Source organism: Argentina silus, assembly GCF_951799395.1.
Source record: "Argentina silus genome assembly, chromosome: 3".
Lineage (NCBI taxonomy): Eukaryota > Metazoa > Chordata > Actinopteri > Argentiniformes > Argentinidae > Argentina > Argentina silus.
In genome coordinates, this window is record NC_139657.1 from 27,378,383 (window position 1) to 27,401,773 (window position 23,391).

Below are 23,391 nucleotides of genomic sequence, written 5' to 3' on the forward strand. Positions count from 1 at the left end.
CCTCAATATAGTTTAGCTTCTTCTTTACTATACTTTGTCCTTCCTGAAAAGGAAATTTGATTTCTTAACATTTAGTGGTAATTTGTTCAGTTCAACACAATTTGTGTCAGCTACAAATAAAATAGGCAATATAGTATTTGATACCACAGCAAAATGGACCAAGAGGAGATCCTTGAGGTACTTCACATGGTATATTCCTAATTGTCTATAGCACTGGAGATCTTGTCAACAAGTTTTTTCAGGACCATGTATGATGAGTAATTTTTGCAGAAACCATATTGGTTGTCATATAAGATATTATTTTAACTTAGATATTTAAGAATTATTTTATATTTCTTTTTGAGAGTCTTTGAGAAACATGGTATAATTGGATGGGCTGACCTTTGCAACTTTGAAGACTTTGGGAACAACACCAATCTCAAGGGAAGCCGCAAAAAGTAGGTTAGTGGTAGAGGATCTTACCTCTTTCACAAGAGCAGCACTAACTTTGTTATGTTGTGCGGTTGATATTTGAAGATTGTCTGTGATATCATTAACCTCTTTGGCATCAGTGTGGTCAAGAGAACATAAAGGAGGATCACAGCCATCTATAATCTAGTGGACTTCAGGCAAATACTGAAAAAATATGAATATCTCCCAAAATGCAAATGTAAAATGATATGTAGTATTGGGACTTTTTGGAAGGGTGAAACAAATCCGAATGTTTAATAGCAACCTAATTCTGCAACCTTTCCTTTGAATTTTCATTTGAAGCACCATGAGTCACATATTGGTTATTCTGACTCCTAGCAGCCAGCCTGGAGGGAACATAAGTTCGTATGAGGCCATCTTCTCTCAGCCATGAACTGTTCTTTATGACACCTCCAGTAAGGATGCTGCCTAATACGGAGTGCTTGGGCGCTGTGTGCCCATCAGAGCCTGTGGCACTCTTAGGCCCACCGAATTTCATTTCCTATCTTCAATAGCATTTAGATAGAAATAGAGGCCATTTTGGCTCCCTTTCCCCTCCAATTTCAGAAGTTGTATTTTCTAAAAAGTGGACTCCGAGAGGATGTGAGGGAGAGATGATGAAATAAGTGCACTTTAATTGCTGATATTTTTAGATAGATGCAGCCATACGTTAACAATGATTTCAATCTCATTATCTGTACACTAATGGCCCGGGTGGAGCAGTGTGGTGACCTTCATCTGAAAGTAGCATTTTCAAGGTCGAATGAGAGACTATCTGCAGGGGAAGTGAGTCCATTAATGTTACAGTTCACTGAGAGCAGTGTAGCTAGAGGGAGAGAAGAGAGGTGTGGAAAAAGTTTTAAAAAAAGAAAGACGATATAGACATGTTAAGTGTATGGCACATTAATGGAGCATTGACCAACTAGTCTTATTTTCTTACCACCGCCCTGCACTGCTCGTCAAACACTCACACTGCTAAACCAGAGAGGCTATCCTTAATGATTCAACATTAACATTCTGCTTCAGGCCTTTGTACTCAGTCGTAACAAAGTTATTATTGACATTCCCAAATCAAATCAACTTTGATAAAGCACCATCATTAATTTATTCAGGAGGCGTGCCAGCCAGCATATGGTATGCTAGGGACACAGCTAAATTAGTGATATAGGAGCCTCTGCCTCATAAACAATTCATGAAATGTACCTGGGCGACAAACAACAATAGGACTGACAGGAATTAACAAGCAGAAACCCTGCGGACAGTGCTTTGCATTTACCCATTTGGACAACCAACCCCAGTTTCCAGTGAACACACTCCCACTGTACTGAACGGTAAAACTTCCCTCAAAGATACGAGACACTTAATGGCCATACAAACAAGGTTGGTGGGATTCATTTCCAGCAGGTGAAGAGCTCTACATTCATCAAAGTACACACCAGTGAGACAAGACACATAATACACACAGTAAAATACATTAAATAATATAAATAACAATGTACAATGAGTGTGTGAGGTGCAGTATGATGAGCAAGACCAACAATTCACAGATCGCATAGTCAAATCAAATCAAAGTTGTTTTTTTTATCATATACAGTCATGGCCAAAAGTATTGGCACCCCTGGACTTCTGGCACCACTTCCCCCAGAAAATTGTTGCAATTCCAAATGCTTGGGTATTCACATTTTTATTTATTTTGTTTGCATTAGAACAACACAAAAAAGCAGAGAAAAAAAAATAAATCTGATATCATTCCACATGGAACTCCAAAAATGGACTGGAAAAAATTATTGGCACCTTTTCCAAATCGTAGGAAAAAATTGGATTTCAAGCATGTGATGCTCCTTTAATTTGAACTCACCTGTGGCAAGTAACAGGTGCTGGCAATATAGAAATCACACTTGCAACCAGGTTAAATGGAGAAAAGTTGACTCAGCCTTTGTGTTGTGTGTCTGTGTGTACCACACTCAGCATAGATAAAAGAAAGAAGAGCAGAAGAGAGAATTGTCTGAGGATTTGAGAACCAAAATTGTGGAAAAGTATGGACAATCTCAAGGCTACAAATCCATCTCCAGAGATCTTAATGTTCCGGTGTCCAAGTTCACAGCCCATGGCACTGTAGATAATATCCTGGACGTAGATGGAAGATAACAATTGATGAAAGATTGCAACGAAGGATTGTTCGAATGTTGGATAAAGAACCTTGATCAAATTCAAGCTGACCTGCAAACACAGGGTACAACAGTGTCAGCTCACACTATCCGTTGCCATCTGAATGAAATGGGACGGTATGGTAGGAGACCCAGGAGGACCCCACTGCTGACACAGAGACAGACTGAAGTTTGCTAAATCTTACCTGAGGAGGCCAAAATCCTTCTGGGAGAACGTCCTGTGGACAGATGAGACCAAAAAAGAGCTTTCTGGTAAAGTACATCATTGTACCGTATACAGAAAACGAAATGAGGCCTTCAAAGAAATGAACATGGTCCCTACGGTCAAACATGGTCGAGGTTCACAGATGTTTTGGGGTTTCTTTGCTGCTTCTGGAACTGGATGCCTTGACTGTGGGCATGGCATCATGAAACCTGAAGACTACCAAAGAATTTTGGAGCGCAATGTAGGGCCCAGTGTCAGAAAGCTGGGTCTCCATCAGAGGTCATGGGTCTTCCAGCAGGACAATGACCCAAAGCTGACAATGACCCATACTTCAAAAAGCACCCAGAAATGGTTTAGGACAAAGTGCTGGAGAGTTCTGAAGTGTCCAGCAATGAGTCCAGATATAAATCCCATAGAAAACCTGTGGAGAGATCTCACAACAGCAGCTGGGAGAAGGCACCCTTCAAAACTGAGAGACCTGGAGCAGTTGGCAAAAGAAGAGTGGTCCAAAATTCCAGTAGAGAGGTGTAAGAAACGCATTCATGGTTACAGGAAGCGATTGATTTCAGTTATTTTTTCCAAAGGGTGTGCTACCAAATATTAAGTTGAGGGTGTCAATAATTTTGTCCAGTCCATTTTTGGAGTTCTATGTGGAATGATATCAGATTTCGCTTTTTTTCTCTGCTTTTTTTGTGGTGTTCTAATGCAAACAAAATAAATAAACATGTGAATACCAAAGCATTTGTAATTGCAACAATATTCTGGGAGAAGTGGTACATTATCTGAAAGAAGTGCAGGGGTGCATAACTGTATATATAATACAGTTGTAAATGAAGCAATGAAATGCTTAGGGCAAGCTGGCTCCTCAACTATGCAGAAAACAACAATAAACAGTGCAATACAATGTAATAATATTAAAAAAAGGAAAAACTATAACAAGGTGGCAAAGTGTGTAGCAACAGAACATAACAGCAATATTGGGCACAAAAGTAGTAATATAGTGCAAGAGTAGCAGCATTAACATTAGTTAAGTTAAGGAGGCTGGGGAGAGTCATCTAGTGTCTCATAGCAGGCATCTTTAGATAACAATATATATAAGTAACTTATTACATATGGTTTTTTGCTTAGTGCGAGCACTCTGACCATGGTGAAATGTAACCACAACATCCATATTGCTTTTTCTTGTTTTTGGCTTTCGTTACTCGCTGAACATAGAGTAGGTGAAATGAAAGATTATCCGACCTTCAGTAGCAACGGTACGTGATTCCCATGCATATCAGTATGTGTATGTGATGTGATCAGTATGTGATGTTTATCAGACTTTAAGTTTAAGTGGAAGCAGACTGTGGTAGTTGGCTTACTAACTTCAGGTCCTGCTGAAGAGACAAGAGAGGGAAAAGAGAAATGTGCTCGCATCTCATCCTTTCAGTCAAACCTCTTATCATTCATCTTTCAGAGGAACAGAAACCTTTAATCAGAATTGGGGGGATTCTTTTGGACACATGCCCAGATTAAAATCAATGAGCCTCGATCAATACCAGCTCAGACCAAACACCTGAGGGAGGTGTGTGTGTGTGTGTGTGTGTGTGTGTGTGTGTGTGTGTGTGTGTGTGTGTGTGTGTGTGTGTGTACTTGCACATTTTTACCCAAAGACAAACGATGTATGCTGTTTTTGTATTTCTTATTAAAAAGCCTAAAGAGTACAGATGCTACATAACCGTACACTTATTCTTTCAGAACTGTCATCTCATATATTTCAATTAGCATCCTGCCATATAGCTGGATTAAAGTATGAAATATCTGACCCATTAATGGCATTATACAGTGCCCTTGATAAGTATTGGGAAGAGGAAGCATTTTGTCATTTTTTAGCTCTATACTCCAACAGTTTGGATTTGAAAACAAAAAATGAGGTTCTCACCTTTAATTCAATGGTTTCACCATTTAGAAATGACAACCCTCTTTATACATAGCCCCCCAGGGCACCAAAAGTATTGGAAAATTGGCTTGGCAGGTGTTTCTGGTGTTCCATCACATCATTTGTGCAGGCATAAGAGAGCTGCCAATGTCTAGTATTGATTCTAGACTTTGCATTTGCCTTTGGAGTGTCTATTGGTGTCTGTGAACATGAGGACCAAAGACACGTCAATACAAGTCAAGAAAGCCATTATGAAGCTGAAATATCAGGGGGAAAAAATCAAGCCGAAATGTAGTCAAAACCTTAGACTTACCAAAATCAACAGTTTGTATCATTAAAAAAAGAAAGAAGTCACTGGTTTGTATCATTAAAAAAGAAAGAAGTCACTGGTGAGCTCAGCAATTGCAAACAGTGCTGGTAGGCCAAGGAAGACTTCTCCAGTGGATGACCGAAGAATGCTCACCATAATTAAGAAAACCCCCAAAACAACTGTCCCACAGATCAGGAACACTCTCCAGGAGGTAGGTCTTAATGTGTCAGAGACTACCATCCACAGAATACGTCACCAGCCAAACTACACCTGTTGCTTCCTTATATACATGGAATAGTCATATTGTGGCCCCATAGGGCCGCATTGATTGTGCAAATATGTCCAAAACATTTTGCAGACACTTCAATTCAACTCCAATATTATGACAGAATCACTCACTAAAGACTTTGTCTTCATTCTTTTTCTGAAAAGTCATTTTGTTATACTGTAATAAACTTTAGCATTTCATTGTAACAAAATGATAAAGTGTATTTCAAAATGCTAAAGTGTCTACAAGGTGTTTTGGCTATGACTTCTGAGTATCTAAGGAAGCACAATAACAAAAAAACTATCTGGGCTAATCAACGACACCAAAGGTCAAGGCAAAACCAGGAAACAAGTTTTAAAAGGTCGGACATTCCTTTAACCTGGCTGCAGTGAAGTTGAACAGTTACAGTTCTTACAAGAAGTTCAAATGGATTGTTTTATTGGTAAGGAGAAATCAACTTGGCACAAGTACATTAGTGCGTTCAACTTAGTCAAAACTTGAACAAACAAAAAAAAATGCCACCATTATTGAATAATACATGACACCGTTCCACATCTCAGAGAAACTGAATCTGGCTATACAAGGGAACCTTATTGCTCCGGCATGCAAACTGGGCCACAGTACCCGGGAAGCAGTCACCGCCTCGTGCCAGGTCATAAAAAAGATTGTGTGGCTGAAAGAATGGGCGGAATTTCCTCTTTGTTTGAGTTGAGTGATGAGCTTCCCCTACCAAGCCCAGTCTGGGAAGAGATAGTCAGGAAGGAGGAGATATGCATTGGAACCTATTGCGGCAATGGAAAAAGAGGCAGTATTAATCCCTCTACACTTTAATCAGTTAAATCCTCTCCAAACCTCTCATATTGAGCATGAACTCATATCCAGGTTTACTAAGCAGTTGTACCAGTGCAATGTTTTCAAAGGGGCAAAAAACTAAGATGGAAACAATGTCTTCATGGCACTTCATTTATTTACACTTCAACATATGATCTAATGTTTCCCTCTACCTCTATTCACAAAGTGTACCGACCAACCTGGCCATACCCTTCCTTTCGGTAAAAGAGGGTCCTCACTTACATCGACGATTGGTTGATATGTGCGGACACTAAGGATCAGGCAGCAGAGCCTACAGTGCTCCTAGTGTTGCACCAATAATACCTGCAGATGGTGAGATATTTCACTGAATTTTCATGCAGAGTAAACCAGGCTTGTCCCCAAAGAATGTAAGAGTAGTGCTGCGCCACTATGTAAATATTTCAAGGCAAATTAAACTACGTATTTAGTATTGATAGAGTAACTATCTTTGATCGTCAATGACATTGTTGTTAAAAACAATGATGTGAAAGCGTCAGGAGGTTTCTCAGTTAATTCAGCGTTTTAGCAGTATTGTTTGCGCATTTTGACATGAATGAACATGAGTCGGGTTTTGATAATGCAATCCACGCCACGCTGTTCAAAAATCCTGGGAAGAACCCTGTAAACCTAACTGTGCATTTACTCCGTGAGTTTCATCTCTCTAACTTGTTTCTGATTGGAGAAAAGCAGGGCTTTTCAATTGACCCCTGTTACGTTTGTCCCTGGTCTCCACTATTTGTACTTGCATCTATTAATGATAAGAGATTACTTTCTTTGCTGATGTACCCAAGAAATACTCAACAAGTAACATTACGGTCACGTCAGCCCCTGGTGAGTCAAGCCTGAGGTGTTCATTGAGACTGCACACAGATACATTACACTACTGTGATGAGATAAAACACTGTTTAACACACAGTATTGCACATGTCAAACAAAGCTATTTAAATCTTGTCGCCGGAGCACAGACATGGAACGTTATTGTAGCGAATGACATTTAATCACATTTTAGAGCTGAGAGCACTTAGCCTCGGAATACTTCAGTGAACATCCAGATTTCAGCCTCAGACAGGGTACAGTTATAGAGCAGATGTATAATTCCTTGCCGTCTACTTGGATAAAGGAAAAGGCACTGTGTTACACTGCCATTCCCATGTATGCTTTTTAAATGTTCTCCCACTCTCTGTGAGGCTCAGTGGCACTTTATAACAGTAGCTGACTGCTAAGGAGATCTATATTGAATGTGTAGAGAGTAGGTCTTACTACAGTGAACTCATCTGTATAGCCACTACAGTAAATCTCTACACTGCTATTATGTGGGAATATGCCTTGTTTTGCTAAACAAAAAATGTTTAGAGAACTGGATGCATCATTCCTATTACAGTGTTACCCCTGTTTATTCCTAGTCGTGTTGTCATCCTGACCTTTTCTACTCTGAATATCTACAATTGTTTTTATTACTTTTTATTTTTCACATTGTGTCCTTCAGTTTCATAGTATGAAGTGGTTCTCTTGAGCTTCCAAAAGAGAGAATCATTTTTAAATCACAGCAGGTTAGAAAAACAACTTTCATATTCCACTGTAGTATTATGAATGCAACCATGTCAAACATTAGTTTTAATTGGATATCCTGTAGGTATTTCCATTTCACATTTCCTCAAGTGAGTGTTTTAAGTGGTTTAGGTGAAAAGAGTGGGCAGAATGGTCAACTGAGACACAATATTAAAGATATAGAAAATTTGATTTTCCCTTCCTCTTTACATGGAGTTAAAGAAACATTGAGAGTGGTGTCCACAAAGACTTCAAATCCCATTATCCTCTTCATTAACTTGCAATATGTGATGAGTGGCCAATGGTTAATTTCTGCACCTATAACGACTGTATTCATGACAGTCATGCCCGCAAAGTATAACCTACGTATGTCATTCCCGGGCCTCAGTGAGGGAGGGCAGTAAAAAGGGATGACTAGAACATGGAGCTGAGAAGAGAAAATTACAAAATGGGTTTCTGAAAGGATGTGGTTTCCTGTCACCACATGGGCCACATGGAAGTGTGACCTGGCAGGACTGGATAACAGGAAGTGTCCCACCGCTGAGCTGTCACAGATGACTTGTGTAGGTTTGTCTTGGTCCTGCTCTTAAACTCCATTACATATTTACAGCAAAAAAAGTTGAGTTTGAGGTTCTTATTCATTATATTTCAAGTATTCTTGAGGTTTATAGCTTAAGACTTAGGTACAAAAACCTAACAGTCAATAACCATCTTATTTCTGTTTTGAATGTTCTATAAAATAATGCAAATGAAATAGTTCTTAATTACATTTAAAAGGACTGGTTTCCCCCTATTCCCCCCTATTCCCCCTTTATAACATTGTCAATTCGTCCATCTCCTGTAAGCCTCACCATAAGCCTGGCTGATTACAACTAACAATTGTACAAAGCTGCAGTCCAAAAATAGGGGGGAAGTAGCTGGCTGGCCCTGTTCATTCCTGACCCCCTGGCCCCATAGACGCCCAGGCTCAGCTGAGGATCTAGATGAGCTGAGGAGATCACTGCCCCTTAGTGGTCTGCCTTCTCAGTCTGCCTTCGCGGAGTGAAACATTGCAGAGCATTGCCACCTAATGGAGGGAAGCTAGCAGTGTGGGTGTGTGTGGGTGTGTGGGTGTTCATGTGACATCAATAGTGTTATTTATACTAACAGTTGTAAATGTTAGTATGTTTCATGAGATAATATCAGATAATATAAAAATGTAAAGCAATGTTAAATGTTAGATATTTAAAAAAGAAAAAAACCAACATATATATATATATATATTGTGATGTGTCCCAAGTAAGAGGTGTCATTTAGTTGTATTGACTAAAGAACTAAAGGATTTCATTTGAACAGTTTTCTAATATCATATTTCATTTTCTTTCAGGTTGAGTCTGTCTCTGTGGGGCCTGAGGATTAATTAGCAGCCAGTGGTGATATAGGAAGAGTCCGTTCCCCTGCATCTGTACCTATGGAGGGGTTTCCTGTCCACTGACCCACCGTGCTGCCTCACTGGGATAGCAGCCATGTCCGCCTGCAACACCTTCACCGAACACGTGTGGAAACCAGGCGAGTGCAAGAACTGCTTCAAGCCCAAGAGCCTGCACCGCCTAGGTGAGAGCGGTCTGAAGAAGGCTCCACCTGAGCAGCGGCTTACCCAGCATCAGAACCAGCCTCCAGCCGGAGCTAGACCCAACGCTAACCTCGCCAACAGCTCCCAGAGGGGTGGCAGCGGCGGCAGCGTGTCGACCCGCTCCGGCCACTTCCGTCCCCCTGTGGCCAAAAAGCCCACCATCGCGGTCAAGCCCACCATGATGCTGCCCAGCTCCTCAGCCGGCCTGGACTCAGAGGGCAATCTCCACCGGCCACCAAACGCCGGCGAGCCTGGGAATACGTCAGCCTTCACGGTCTGGAACCGCAATGGGCTGAACCGCAAGAGGCCCTGCGGGCCAAACAATAACGAGGGGGAGGATGCTGGCGAGGAGATTGAGGGTTACGGTCAGTGTAGTCGACGTGCACCGAGTGGCAACAATAACAATAACGGCCTAACGGATGTGCTGAAGGAGATTGTGGGCCTGGGCTCCGGCCCTAGCCCCTGCCTCAGCTCTGGCTCCAAAGACCTGTTTTTGGGGCGCATCAGTAGCTCGTACCAACGTTCTCTAGAGAGAGGCCTTCCTGCCTCTGGCTGCCTGGCCATGGGGAGCGGCAGCGGTGTCGGAGGGGCCGTCCAGAAGCAGGTATCCCTTAGCAACAGTACAGACGTTATCAGCACAGAGGGAGGGCGCTTCTGCTACCCTGAGTTCTCCAGCGAAGACGAGGATGAAGATGAGGAGGACGAGAGTGAGGGCAATGACGATGGGGAACACGAGAGTTGGGACGAAAGCGATGAGGAGCTCCTGGCCATGGAGATCCGCATGCGGGGCCAGCCGCGTTTCGCCAACTTCCGCGCCGCCACACTCTCCCCGGTGCGCTTCGCCGCAGGGAAGAAGTGGAACACTGTGCCACTACGAAACCGCTCGTTACAGAGAATCTGCGCTGTGGACTATGATGACAGCTATGACGAGATCCTGAACGGCTATCCGTCCATGGACTCTAATGGTGGCCATGGTCTCCTTCCCTACGGGCCACACGACCTTCAAGGCAGCAACTTCCTCTCCAACTCAGAGTCCACCACATCCCCGGAGTCGTCCTCATCACTGCCGGAGGACTCACGCACCACTTCCAGCAGCAGCAGCAGAGCCCCTTGTAGTCTTGGAAATGGCCTCCACTCTTCCTCCTCTTCCAAAGCACCCCTCACCCGGACCGCTGCTACAGACAAGGAGCAACCCGCAGCCCCACCAAAGGTGACAGAGACTCACAAGGCTGTCCTAGCCATCCGATTGGAGGACCAGGATGGCAGGGAGGGCGGAGCTATGCCCCAGGCTCTTCCTGGTCAACCAGTTACGATCAGCTTTAGCCCCACGGAAGAGCAAGCCAAGCCTTACCGGGTGGTCAACCTGGAGAAGCCTCTCATCTGCAAGCCATACACAGTCGTGGACGTGTCGGCATCCATGGCTAACACAGAGGAACATGCCCCAGACAGCTCTCCCAAATCCAAGACCCCAACCATCCCCTCTAACCAGGTCTCCTTCCCCAGCTCCTCCTTAGGCCAGCCTCTATCTCCAGTCTCCACCACCTCCCCATTGTCCCCCATCTCCCCAACATCAGCCACTCCCTCTGCCATGCTAGGCAACACCCGCAGGAAACCAGGGAACATTCGCTATCAAGAGGTGTGGACGTCCAGCACCAGCCCACGTCAGAAGATCCCCAAGGTGGATCTAGGGGGTGGGGGAGTGTCCGGCCCTGCTGTCCCACCCCGACACTGCAGTCACAAATCTGCCCCCACCTCCCCCATTGCCGGCCTCTCCTCCTCTCGGACGGTACCTGTGAAATCCCCCAACCTGTCTGAGATCAAGTTCAACAGCTATAACAACGCTGGGATGCCCCCCTTTCCCATTATTATTCGGGATGAGCCCACATACTCACGCAGTTCCAAGAATGCCGTCAAGGTTCCCATCGTCATCAACCCGAGCGCTTATGACAACTTGGCAGTGTATAAGAGCTTCCTTGGTCTCAGTGGGGAGCTCCCCCAACCTAAGGCAGGGATAGGGGGCAGAGTGGCCAGCCATACCTATGAGGAGATTGGATCCTCTGAGGGTGTCCATCCCTCTCCGACAGAGAAAACAGCCAGTAGTAAATCAACATCAGAGAAAGCTGTTGTTGAAGAAAGAAAAGCTGCACTCGGGTTGGCCTCAAAAACCCAGGAACTCACTGGCAGAACCAGTACAGACTCAAGCACGGTGACGAGCATGGCTGCTGGTGTTGTTTCTGCCACAACAGTGACTGGTGCCTCAGCTCCTCTCACTGTCACTGCAAGCTTGCCCAAATCCAGCCCTACTACTGCCACCAACAGGCGCACTCGCAAGACCAGCGGGGAGACCACATCCAGCAAAGAGGGTAGCACAGATTTTCCTCTGTCCTCTAGCACTGGAACAGGACACAGAGAGAAGGCCAGCACTGTGTTATCCCAGATCGTGGCCTCAATCCAGCCCCCACAGTCTCCACCAGAGTCTCCCTCTCCACACGCTAAAGCCTGCAGTGCTGAGGAGCTCTACGCTCTCCCGCCTGATGCCACCAAGGAGACACTCAGCCGTCCCAAGTCGTTGTTCTCCTCCACCGATGGCTGTCTGTCCAAACCCAGGAAAGACACCCCCTGCAAACAGCTGCCAAAATCCCAGAGTGCCTCTGCAGCCGTACCCCTGTCAAGCCCCAAATCGGAGCCCAATGCTCCATTTCCTCCTCCCAGGTCCACCTCTTCCCCTTACCATGCATCCAACATCCTCCAGAGGCACTTTGGTAACTGGACCAAGCCCGCCGCAAGCTCCCCCACCCGTCCCAGTGACGGAGAGACTAGCCCTGGGGGAGGGGAGGGGAGACGTGGGGCGGTCGAGAGTGCCAAGCCCAAACGCTGGATCTCCTTCAAGAGTTTCTTCCGCCGGCGGAAGGACGAGGACGAGCAGCGGGAGAAGGCGGAGAAGGAGAAGGAAAAGGGCAAGCTGGTGGGGCTAGATGGGACGGTCATCCACATGCTGCCCCCGCCGCCTGTCCAGCCCCATCACTGGTTCTCTGAGGCCAAGACCAACGACCCCAGCCAGAAGCCCACCATCATCTTCACCTATAAGCCAGACGGCAGCGCCACCGGTGACGAGGAGGGGGGACTGCGTGTGGAGGAGTGCAGAGAAACCTCTCTGTTGTCCCTAGAGGAGAGCAGAGAGACAAGACCGTTGTTGCCAGGGCGAACAGCTTCCCCACACACCATAGGGAGTGCCATCAGGTAAATTTATTACTTTAATACTATCAAACAAACATGTTAATCCTATTACCCATCCTTCACGCTCATAGTTGCTTTGTCTAACTCATGCTTGCTGAAGGAAATTCATTTTTAGTTTTCTCCATACTACAGTAGGTCAGTGTGTGTAAGGTTCATGGTTGTGCGACAATAGTGCTGGGGTACTACGACAGCAGTGGTGAGTTAACTTGCCTTTTGTCTCCACTACTGTACATGTGAGTAATCAGCAGTTATAAACACTAGTCGTCCCAAACTGAGTTCCACAGGCGCACGTGACACTTCATAATAAAATAATACCGTTGTGAAACCATGTCGCCCCCCTTCTCTGACTTTTCCTTAATGTCAGTTTCCAAATGACACATGGAAAAAAATCTGGAAGCATTTTCATGACTACCGCACCTTTTTTGATAGCCAACATCTCCAAGTACCGCCATGAGGCGCGATGAGCACCATGCCCGCAGGCGCAAATAGTCCATTGAAACTACCCTCACCTAGCTTTACTCAAAACTGACCTTACAGTTACAGTGCCCTACATAAGTATTTGGGACAGTGAAGCAATTTGTTATTATTTTGGCTCTAGTTGTAATTACTAGCTTACCCTGAAATAGGGGGACTATGCTTACAAGGTGTTGTAATTGCTACACAAATACCATCAAATAAAATCTCAGAGAATCTCTACTTTAACCTTATAGCAATTGTTTGATTTCAAATCCAAACGTTTGTAGTGTAGAGCCAAAAGAACAAAAAAATGCTTCACTGTCCCATTACTTACACAGGACACTGTATAAATGGCTTACAAATTTCAACTGGAATGGCTCTCAGAAACATAGACAAAAGACAACATGTTAATAAGCCTGCGCATCCTTCATTGTGCGTGCGTGTGCGTGTGCGTGTGTGTGTGTGTGTGTGTGTGTGTGTGTTTGTGTGTGAAGGCACAGTGTTGATAATGGACAATACCAAAAGTGGACAGTGAATTTGCTGTGTGTGTGCGTGTCATTGACACATTTATGCTTTCTATACAAAGAAAAAAACTGTTACTGCGCTCACTTGTCCATCAAAACTAACCTTACAGTTATGAAAGGCTGACCCATGTCAACCATCATGGTTATCGACAACATAGACAGAAAGCTAGAAAGGGCTTTTGGTGAACTGATGATGGGAGCATGCCTGTCTTCCCACACATCATGTCACAGAACCAGTAAAATAATGTGATTCCTGCGTTTTTAATGATAAGGACACGAGACCCATGGAGACTGACAAATTCACCCCAATTTTAGACATTTGGAAAAGTTTTCTGTAGAGCACAATTGGTTGTTATAAGCCAGGAGACAACATCACTGTTGATAAGCAATTGTTTCCAACAAAAGCTTGGTGCTGCTTCATACAGTACTAACAAGCCCGACAAGTTGGCATTGATGCTTCTGTTATACGCTCCACATTTAACTGCGGGTTAAAATACAAAATGTGGTATTCTAATGATTCTCAATGTTCTGCACACTAAACACAACTAGTGCATTATTGTTTGCATGGTATTGATCTAATTGATCTAATGATTACCATTGCCATCTACCATAGCACCCTTCGCTTTATCACAGGTGATAGTTTTAATACTCATCATTGCATACTTTATCAAAAGGTTGGCTGGACCTCGTTACAGTCCCGTAGATCTCTTCATTATTCCCTTTTTGTGTATAAATCCCAACTGCATAAACTCCCAGATTACCTAACCTATTATTGAAATTCAAGAACATCAATTACCTAACTCGTTGCCAGAGTTGGTTAACTCTTGAGGTTCCACGGGTCTCTACCAAATTTGGTAAATCCGCTATTAGTTGTGGTGCACCTCACTGCTGGAACAGTCTGCAGAGAATGTTTCAGTTGTTTGCTCTGGTGCCACTCGGGCAGTTTAAAGTTTTGATTAAGGCCCTCTTTGTTGTGTCTTGATTGTGTTTTATAATGTTGTAATATTGCATTTTGTGTGGTTTTATGTGTGGTTGTGGTTGTAAACTGTGTGTATACAGGGTTCTCTAACATCAACAAATGGACGTCTCTCCGGTTGTGTGTTAATTGTAAATGTTTGTCTTTTATCCTTGCAGTGTGAAAGTGTGATAACATTTAAATATTTTCCTTGGGTATTATTGGCTAAATAACTGTAAGCGATGAGTACTGTGGCCATCCATCACGTGAAATTAATTGAGCACCACAGTGCCGGAGTTGGCCACGTCTTTACAGTTTAATCCGGACAGTATGCGACTAGTCAATCAGCCTGGACATAATCTACTTTTCACTGGCCTATTCAAACACACTCTCATCACAGATAAATCCTCATTTAGAAATGTTCAAACGACACGCTAGCATGACGAAGGTTAGTTTATGTCAAGTTAATGACGGTGTGCCTGGAACATCTGCTGGCTGGGCAAGTTCATTAACGGCTGGAGCAAAGGTGCGATTGTCCCCCAAGTGGGGCTCCCACAGGACAACATCTCTCCTCAGTGGGGCTCCCACTATGAGAAACTTCAGTACATTACAGCTCATTGAACACCCATATCCATGAATCACACGCTGAACCACAGGATTCCCTCAGCATGACTGGCGTCAGAGGAGCGACTGAGAGCCATCTTCGGTCATCTCTCTCCACCCCCGCCGTGTCTTGTTGGTTTGGCCCAAGCTAACAAGCTTCATATTTGTCTTTGTGTCATCTGTACCCACGGTAGCAGATGTGTATGAACTAGCAGTGTGCCTGTGTATGCGATGACGCCACCCCCCTGGGGACTTGTAGTAGTGTCGCAACACACACAAGTGAATTTACCACCCACTGACCATTTTGTCAATCAATCCATCAATAGATGACTCTCTATAGATTTTTACTAACCTAAAGCAGTCTGCAAAGAGCAAGCCTCCTCCTGTGCTTTTCCCTCCCTCCTCTACTCTGCCATTCATTCATCTCTGTGTGATAAAGTCTGCCTCTTTGCTTCTCTCCACCTCTCCTCTCTTTCATTGAATCCTTTTTCCATTTCCTTCTTCTATTTGAATCTCTCTTTTTCTGTTTTTGGTTGGCTTTTACCTGTCCAATAGTTTCACATCAGTGCAGATGGAGGAAAGGGGACAGAGAGAAAGCTGCTTTGATTGTTCATACACACCCTTTTTCTCTCTTCCTTTAGTTTGTTTTGGTACTGTCATCATCGGTCTATTTATCACTCGTGTCTGTCACATCTTTACTCAGGAGAACATCTCCTTTTTCCTACTGAGCTTTGCCAATACAATCGATACAATCCTCCAAGATTAAAAAAAAGTCTGTTTTGGTCACTTTACTTTCCGATGGTCGACACAGAAATGCAGGTTTTGTAATCAACACACTTGGAGAATTCCACTCACTGTCACTAAACAGCCCCAATCTCTGTCATGTCAAGCTTTTCCTTTCCCTGAGCCAGCTTCCTTAGATAGAGACGATACGGGTGTTGCTTACTCGGGGCTGCATCACTTGAATCTCCATGATGGGGAGCCAACCCGGTGGTACCCCTAAACAGTGCATCCTGGCACCCCACCAAACTCCTACCTTCCTCCTGCTGACTGGAGGATAAATAGCTGAGATGCACCCCTAGGGTCTCCCGGGCCTCTGTATTCACCAAACAAGGGGAGGGGTGGGGGGAGAGAGGGCACTAGCCATGTCACTAGCCTTACCCTAACCCTAACCCTAACCAGCATCCCACTTAGCATGCACCATGGGGAATAGGGTATCAATTGAGAAACCAAACCATGGCTATCGATCTCACTGTTACCATGACAATCCATGACATGTGCATTGAGCACCATGTCAGATTTGCTGTGACAACAACAGTACATCTCTTTGCAATAGTAACCTTCTAATAATGTTCCTTGTGACATCAGACCTATAATCATGACATTGTTAGCCCCTTGATTTACACAAACATGACTTGTATGCCTAGTATATTCACAGATGGACTGGCTAAACATTCTGCTATAGACAACTAGTGCAGATTGCTAATGCCAGGCCAAATTAATAAGTAGTTCAACGGGCATCAACAGATATTGAGCAGTGTTTTTTATGATTTCCTCACAGCAATTGCTATGCTACAATGTAATACACTACACATACAAGTGCATTCCCCTAATTAATAATTGATCAACCAAATACAATTTTCAACACACATATAAAGAGCATTTTAAGTGTCGGAAAATATTTTAAAAATCATATTAATTTATTCAAAAGAGAACTTACCAGATATTTAGAATTTTGCAGAATGGTATATGGCTGAAGAAATATCCTTTCAACCATACTCAATTCAGTGTAATTTCTGCAAATTTGAGTAACAGTGCTTTCCAATGCTCTGTCTTTTTGCCATATGCCTGTCGCCCAGAATGTTCAACTTCCCAAGGCTCCATCTATTATGACATCATTCAGAGTTAGCATACCCAAGTTATCCATGATTGTGTATCGCCAGAGTATGTATCGTCTTTTTTATGTTTTTTTCTCCGCCTTATTCTTGCATTGCGCTTTGGGCCTCAGCTTATTGTTTAGTGGGCCTCTTTGCTATGAGAAATATTGAATTGAGTTAATGATGGTCGCTGTACAGTACTGTATTGATCGTCTTTTAGAAAAGCATTTCACTATTAGAGAATTGCAATGTATGTGAGATACCTCTCGCATAGATGCACACACACACACACACGCACACACACACACACTCTCTCTACATTCAATGGGTCATGTCCACCCAAACACCCATATACAAACACACATCCACAATACCCCTAACTAGCCTCTCTTTCATCTGTCTTTTTCTGTATTCTTAGATTGACATGACATCTTTGGGAGGTTGTTCCTCCTTGCCATTGTATGCTGTTCCACTTTGTGACCATGTCATTGTAAAATTAGCGAGGCCTATGACATATCCGGTAGCCTGATAACATTGAGTCAAAAGAAACAGATCTAGGTTAGGTTTGTATACAGTAGAATGTTGGCTGTATGACCATTGAAAGTGATTTTATATAAATAAAACAGTTGTGCCATAGTATCCAATATCGGTTTTGCCCAATCTTGGTACATATAATAGGTGCTTCTGGGGCTGTTGACGTGAATGTGCTGTGCATCTGGAACTCTACCTCCCCTCTCAAACCCACTTCCTTTGATGTTGCAAACCCGCAGTGGAGGAATCGCCTTGCTATGAACTCTGAACATGTGGCGAAATACTGTAGTGTGTACTTAAGAAATGGCACACCCACAGCATACCCTCTGTCAGGTGAAGATGGCTTCTTGTTGCACACACTGAGGAGTATAGCTCCAGGCCAGTAGGGAGGGAGTGTCTCGTCTGACCAGGTCACAGGGTCAGAGACACAGAGGAACCAGCTAAGCTGGTCAGTCAACCCTGCTAGTACATGGATTGTTTGGATCGGCAGAGTAAGGGTTAACATACTGTTCTCCTGTGAGCAATGTTCTTGGCTAACAGTGGGCGTGCTGCTCAGATCACCTCAGACAGGTGATCAGGAACAGAAGGGCAGGAAGAGGGAGAGAGAGAGGAATACATTCTACACCATGAAGCCAGCAAAGAGCAGTCGTCTTGTTTTCAGAATGTGAACAACCTCTGTGCCTTGTCTTCTTCTTCAAGTCTACAGACATGGGGAGCTGTGTGAGTCAAAACAGTGGGTAAGCTTGGATAGTCGTTGGTCATCCTTTCACCACCGTTTCCTCCTTGAACATACCTTTTACCTTCTGCTGTTGACTTAGTTGGGTGGAGATTCAGTAGTGTGCGTGCGTTTGTAAATGTACTTTAACACACTGTACGGAGACACGTTCAGGCTGCTGAAGGAACAAGTTAGGTCCTGACATTATAACATGCAGACAGGAAGGTATTTATAGTTTCAAGCTCCTCTCAAGGTACTTGCAGTGCATTCGGAAAGTATTCAGACCCCTTAACTTTTTCCACATTTTGTTGTTACAGCCTTATTCTAAAATTGATTAAATTATTTTTTCCCTCACCAATATACACACAATACCCCATAATGACAAAGCCAAAACAGGTTTTTAGAAATATCACATTTCCATAAGTATTCAGACCCTTTGCTATGACACTCGAAATTGAGCTCAGGTGCATCCTGTTTCCATTGATCATCCTTGAGATGTTTCTACGACTTGATTGTAGTCCACCTGTGGTAAATTAAATTGATTGGACATGATTTGGAACGGCACACACCTGTCTATATAAGGTCCCACAGTTGACAGTGCATGTCAGAGCAAAAACCAGGCCATGATGTCGAAGGAATTGTCCGTAGTCCTCCAAGACAGGATTGTGTTGTGGCACAAATTCTGCAGTATTGAAGGTCCCCAAGAACACAGTAGCCTCCATCATTCTTCAATGGAAGAAATTTGGAACCACCAAGACTCTTGCTAGAGCTGAGGAGACAGAGTGGCAGGGAGGATGGAGGAGGTTGTGGGTGATTTAAACTCGATAGGGCCTCTGTCTGGACAAAGACAGGGACATCCACTCAGAGAATGTGTATGGACCAGAGAGGACTGCATCATGTCTGCATACAAGACATTGAATGCAAACCTGGGTTTACTTCACTTACTTGATTTAACCTTTATTTATCCAAGTTAGTCTCATTGAGATTAAATACATTTTTCAAGTGAGACCAGGTCACAACATGAATGGAGATGAACACTGCAAAAAGCACAACATGAATCTGGGAACAGCTCCTGCCCTACGTTGAACTGGGCTTCAGGACACTACATCATGGTTTAGGTCAACATGAGAAAGACATGTCAAACAGGACACTACTCCCTGGGAGCTTGTGGGGTGCCTAAAGATGGCAGAGAAGAAGGCAGTGGTGCTTATTATGGGGTGGCAACATAGCAACTTATAGTAATTGGAGCCCTAGGATAGGTTTAAGGGGGCTACAGTATATCTACAACACTGGTAAAGGTTCCTTGTGCTGTACATAAACCACACTGTGAAGATCATAGATGTAGCCTACAGGCTAAGCAGAAGAGAAACCAAGATCAACTTTTCTTGTGATTATCACCTTTAGCTTTAGGGTTTGGTATGCAAGGGACATCAGTGACCTTTTCAAAATAGAAATAACAAAACGTTGATTCACGATTGTATTGTGATCACTCTTTGTTTAAACCTTATTTCAATGCAGTTAGAGTAAGGATCTCAGTCAGGTGTTTTTACAACTTGATAGCTCTCATCAAGAGCTTTCTAATTTTGCCCCAAAATCTCACATATGCCCCTTTGCCCTTCAAAACACCCAATGACACGGTACATAATAATCTTGAATAGCCATACAGCCAAATCATGTTGTTGTCCTACCTCCTCTGGAGGTCTGAAGACATTTCTGATAGCCTAGTCCGTTTGGATGGATCATTGGCTGCGAGGAGTCACGGTTTGATTGGCTATGAGCAGGAGAGATGTTTCGAGCCCTCCCCTTTTTCATAGAAATGCTTCAGAAATGAGTCAGAATTAGACAATTAACTTAGATAACATTGTTAGCAAACTATATGTTTTTACATAGACATTGCTGAAGTGGTTTTATTTATTTCCTGAAATTATAACTCTGCTGTTGGAATACTACCTACATGGTGACCAGTGAGAATGATTGGCTGTTCTGTTTTGAGCTGCCTATTGACTGGTTGGGAGTGTGGCAATCACGATACAGGTCTCCACCCTCTTTTACTCACTAACTACCAAAGAATTCCGGAACACTCACCACCTAGAGTGCCAAGTTTTTTATGTGGTATTTCCCGAGCAACAATACTTTGATTGGCTACAAAATGAAGCATTTGTGGTGAATGAAGTCACCCTTGGCACTCTAGAATGTTGACAATTTGGACGACTTTATTCACCCTCAGCACAAAATGAGTTAATGACATTCTGCCTCGAATTGCCCCTGGCTTACTGAACAAGGTGTAAAGGTTATGTACAATAATACAATCTCTTTCTCTCTGTTGTAGATGCAGGCTAAATGACCATTTAATGTTTACAAACCACAATGTCAATGATCGAACAGCAACCTAGAAAAAAAGAAACTCAAAAGGAAGAAGAGATGACGTGATCGTCTGTCCATACACCGGTGTGACGTACAGTAAGCCGTTATAAAGCATTGTAACAAGCCAATGCTCACCCCACCCTCAACAGACTGACTGTAATGTCAAACAGCAAAGTCTCCTGTGAGAGAGGCCATGTTCCGGGTAGTTTACAGTACATTGCAGTCACACAGATTCCACACCGTCTGGAGATGTGTTAAACACCTCATAAACTCCATTAATAAGTTCTAGGAATATGCTGTCCCACGTGATTGCAATGTAAGCAACCCAGAGCGGCAGCATGTGGAGCCCCTCCCATCTAACTCTAAGCTATGCTTAAACATGCATTGAACCAGGAACAAGCATTCCCAGTGCTGGTGTGACTGGTCCCACCTCCTCCAAGTGTGAATCCCAGGGGGAAATGTGACCTGACCTGGGGGACCGCTTCAAATGCACAGCCTCAGGCAGCACAGGTTCACATACGTAGGTTCCATTTAAAAAATGTTTGGACAGGGGTTGAGCAAGAAACCACTGGAGCTAATCATAATAACAGTTCACTTGTTTCAACAAATGGGTGCCTGTTGTGCTCAAGTGTCAAGCTGAGCCTTGAGTGACACCTGAACCAGTTATATTATACACTCACAGGCCACTTTATTAGGTACGCCTTGCTACTACTGGGTTGGACCCCCTTTTGTAGTTCATCTGCTTCAAGGTTCGACGTGTTCTGCGTTCAGTGATGGTCTTCTGCATACCTTGTTTGTAACGAGTGGTTATTTGAGTTACTGTTGCCTTTCTATCATCTCGAACCAGTCTGGCCATTCTCCTCTGACCTCTGGCATCAACAAGGCGTTTTTGCCCAGAGAACTGCCGCTCACTGGATATTTTCTCTTTTTTGGACCATTCTCTGTTAACCCTAGAGATGGTTGTGCCTGAAAATCCCAGTAGATCAGCAGTTTCTGAAATACTCAGACCAGCCTGTCTGGCACCAACAACCATGCCACGTTCAAAGTCACTTAAATCACCTTTCTTCCCCATTCTAATGCTCGGTTTGAACTTCAGCATGTCGTCTTGACCATGTCTACATGCCTAAATGCGTTGAGTTGCTGCTATGTGATTGGCTGATTAGATATTTGTGTTACCAAGCAGTTGAACAGGTGTAACTAATAAAGTGGCCGGTGAGTGTATATTCAGTGTAATGAAATGTGAATTGGACACAATTCCTGTCTGGTTCCAGGCTAGTCCAAAATGTGGTACTGTAGAATGGTATGGTATGTGATGCATTATATTGTGTCAGTATTGTATCCATTTTGCAATGGTCGTTTTTGTTTCATAACATTTCTTATTCCATTCCATGCATTACAATGAGCCTGTCCTCCGATATCTACAGTACCAGCCTCCCAGCATACTGGCCAAGTGGCCAATGCTAATGTTAGCTGTGAACCAGAAATTCAGAAATCACAGGCTGTCATCAGTCCTCCTCCACGCATGCACTTTTTTTTTCCAGTTTTAAAATGATTTGACGAACTATCACTTCAGGCATTACCTGACCTCTTAAATTTCGGCAGGCCATGATAAGCATGCAGTGGCTGGCACCACACAAGGCATTTCTGGGTCACTTCTGTGCTTGATGGACTGTGGGTCATCTCTACAAATATCTGTGCTACGATGAATATAGGCGTCCCTTCCATTCCGCTAGCTTGGGACACAGCACAGTTATGAGGAGTCAAGCTTCAATTACACAAGTGTTTAAAAAGCACAATCTGTGGTTTTATTTCTGATAATATATTATTAATACAGGATCTTTGTGAGAGTACACTGCACGATGATTGGTATTAAAGAATTGTGTGTGTGTGTATGTGTGTGTGTGTGTGTGTGTGTGTTTGATTTACAGTACTAGTCAAAAGTTTGGACACACCTTCTCATTCAATGGTTTTTCTTTATTTTTATTATTTTCTACATTGTAGATTAATATTGAAGACATCAAAACTATGAAGGAACACATATGGAATTATGTAATAAACAAAAAAGTGTTAAACAAACCAGAATATGTTTTATATTTTAGATTCTTCAAAGTAGCCACCTTTTGCTTTGATGACAGCTTTGCACACTCTTGGCAAGTTTGTGTCCAAACTTTTGACTGGTACTATACTTCTGGTATTGTTATGACAAGGAACTACATCTCCCATGTGTCTATCTGAAGCCCTCCTGGAGGCAGTTAATGTCCTATAATGTTCGCTAGATGAACACTTCTCCCTGTTTCTGTTCCTACGAGACGGTTCTATCACCTTTAAACGCTCCATCTCTCTTTCCTTTGCCCTCCAGCCAGGTGCCAGGCGATGCCAGCGACAGGGAGACAGCCGCCTCTCTGCCAACGAGGCTGGAGCTGTCGTCCCCCGGGGAGGAGTGTGCCAGCCTGGCCGTCACCCCGGCCTCGGCCAGTGAGGGCAGCGCCAGCCTGGGCGACCCAGAGGAGGAGGGCAGCCAATCCCCCTCTCCGGCCTCCAGCTCCTGCAGCGCCACCTACAGCAACCTGGGTAAGACCACCTCTGTGTGCCACATTACCGCACATTTTGCAAAAGTGTAACCGGGTTGAGATGGTAAAACTCCTCAAGTTCAAATATCCCCACCACCCGCACCGTCAAATTGCTAGCTTTTTTCAATAGCGTAGCCGGTTTACATCGGGAATTTAAGGAGACGGTCACGTGTGTTGGTAAGTCAGAGGTTGCAAGTTTGAGACTCGGTTGCAGCAACTCGAATTGCA

At 43.8% G+C, this 23,391-nt stretch overlaps 1 protein-coding gene across 1 annotated transcript in view; it reads left to right on the forward strand.

Annotated features, from left to right (window-relative positions):
* Window positions 1-9,224: 9,224 nt before the first annotated feature.
* peak1 (pseudopodium-enriched atypical kinase 1) overlaps window positions 9,225-23,391 on the forward strand; it is a gene marked incomplete at its 5' end in the record, with an annotated part of 24,377 nt that continues 10,210 nt past the window's right edge. Inside the window, 2 exons of the mRNA XM_083665942.1 lie at window positions 9,225-12,571; window positions 22,953-23,164. Coding sequence (XP_083522068.1) covers window positions 9,225-12,571; window positions 22,953-23,164 — 3,559 coding nt within the window. The remainder of the gene's footprint in view (window positions 12,572-22,952; window positions 23,165-23,391) is intronic.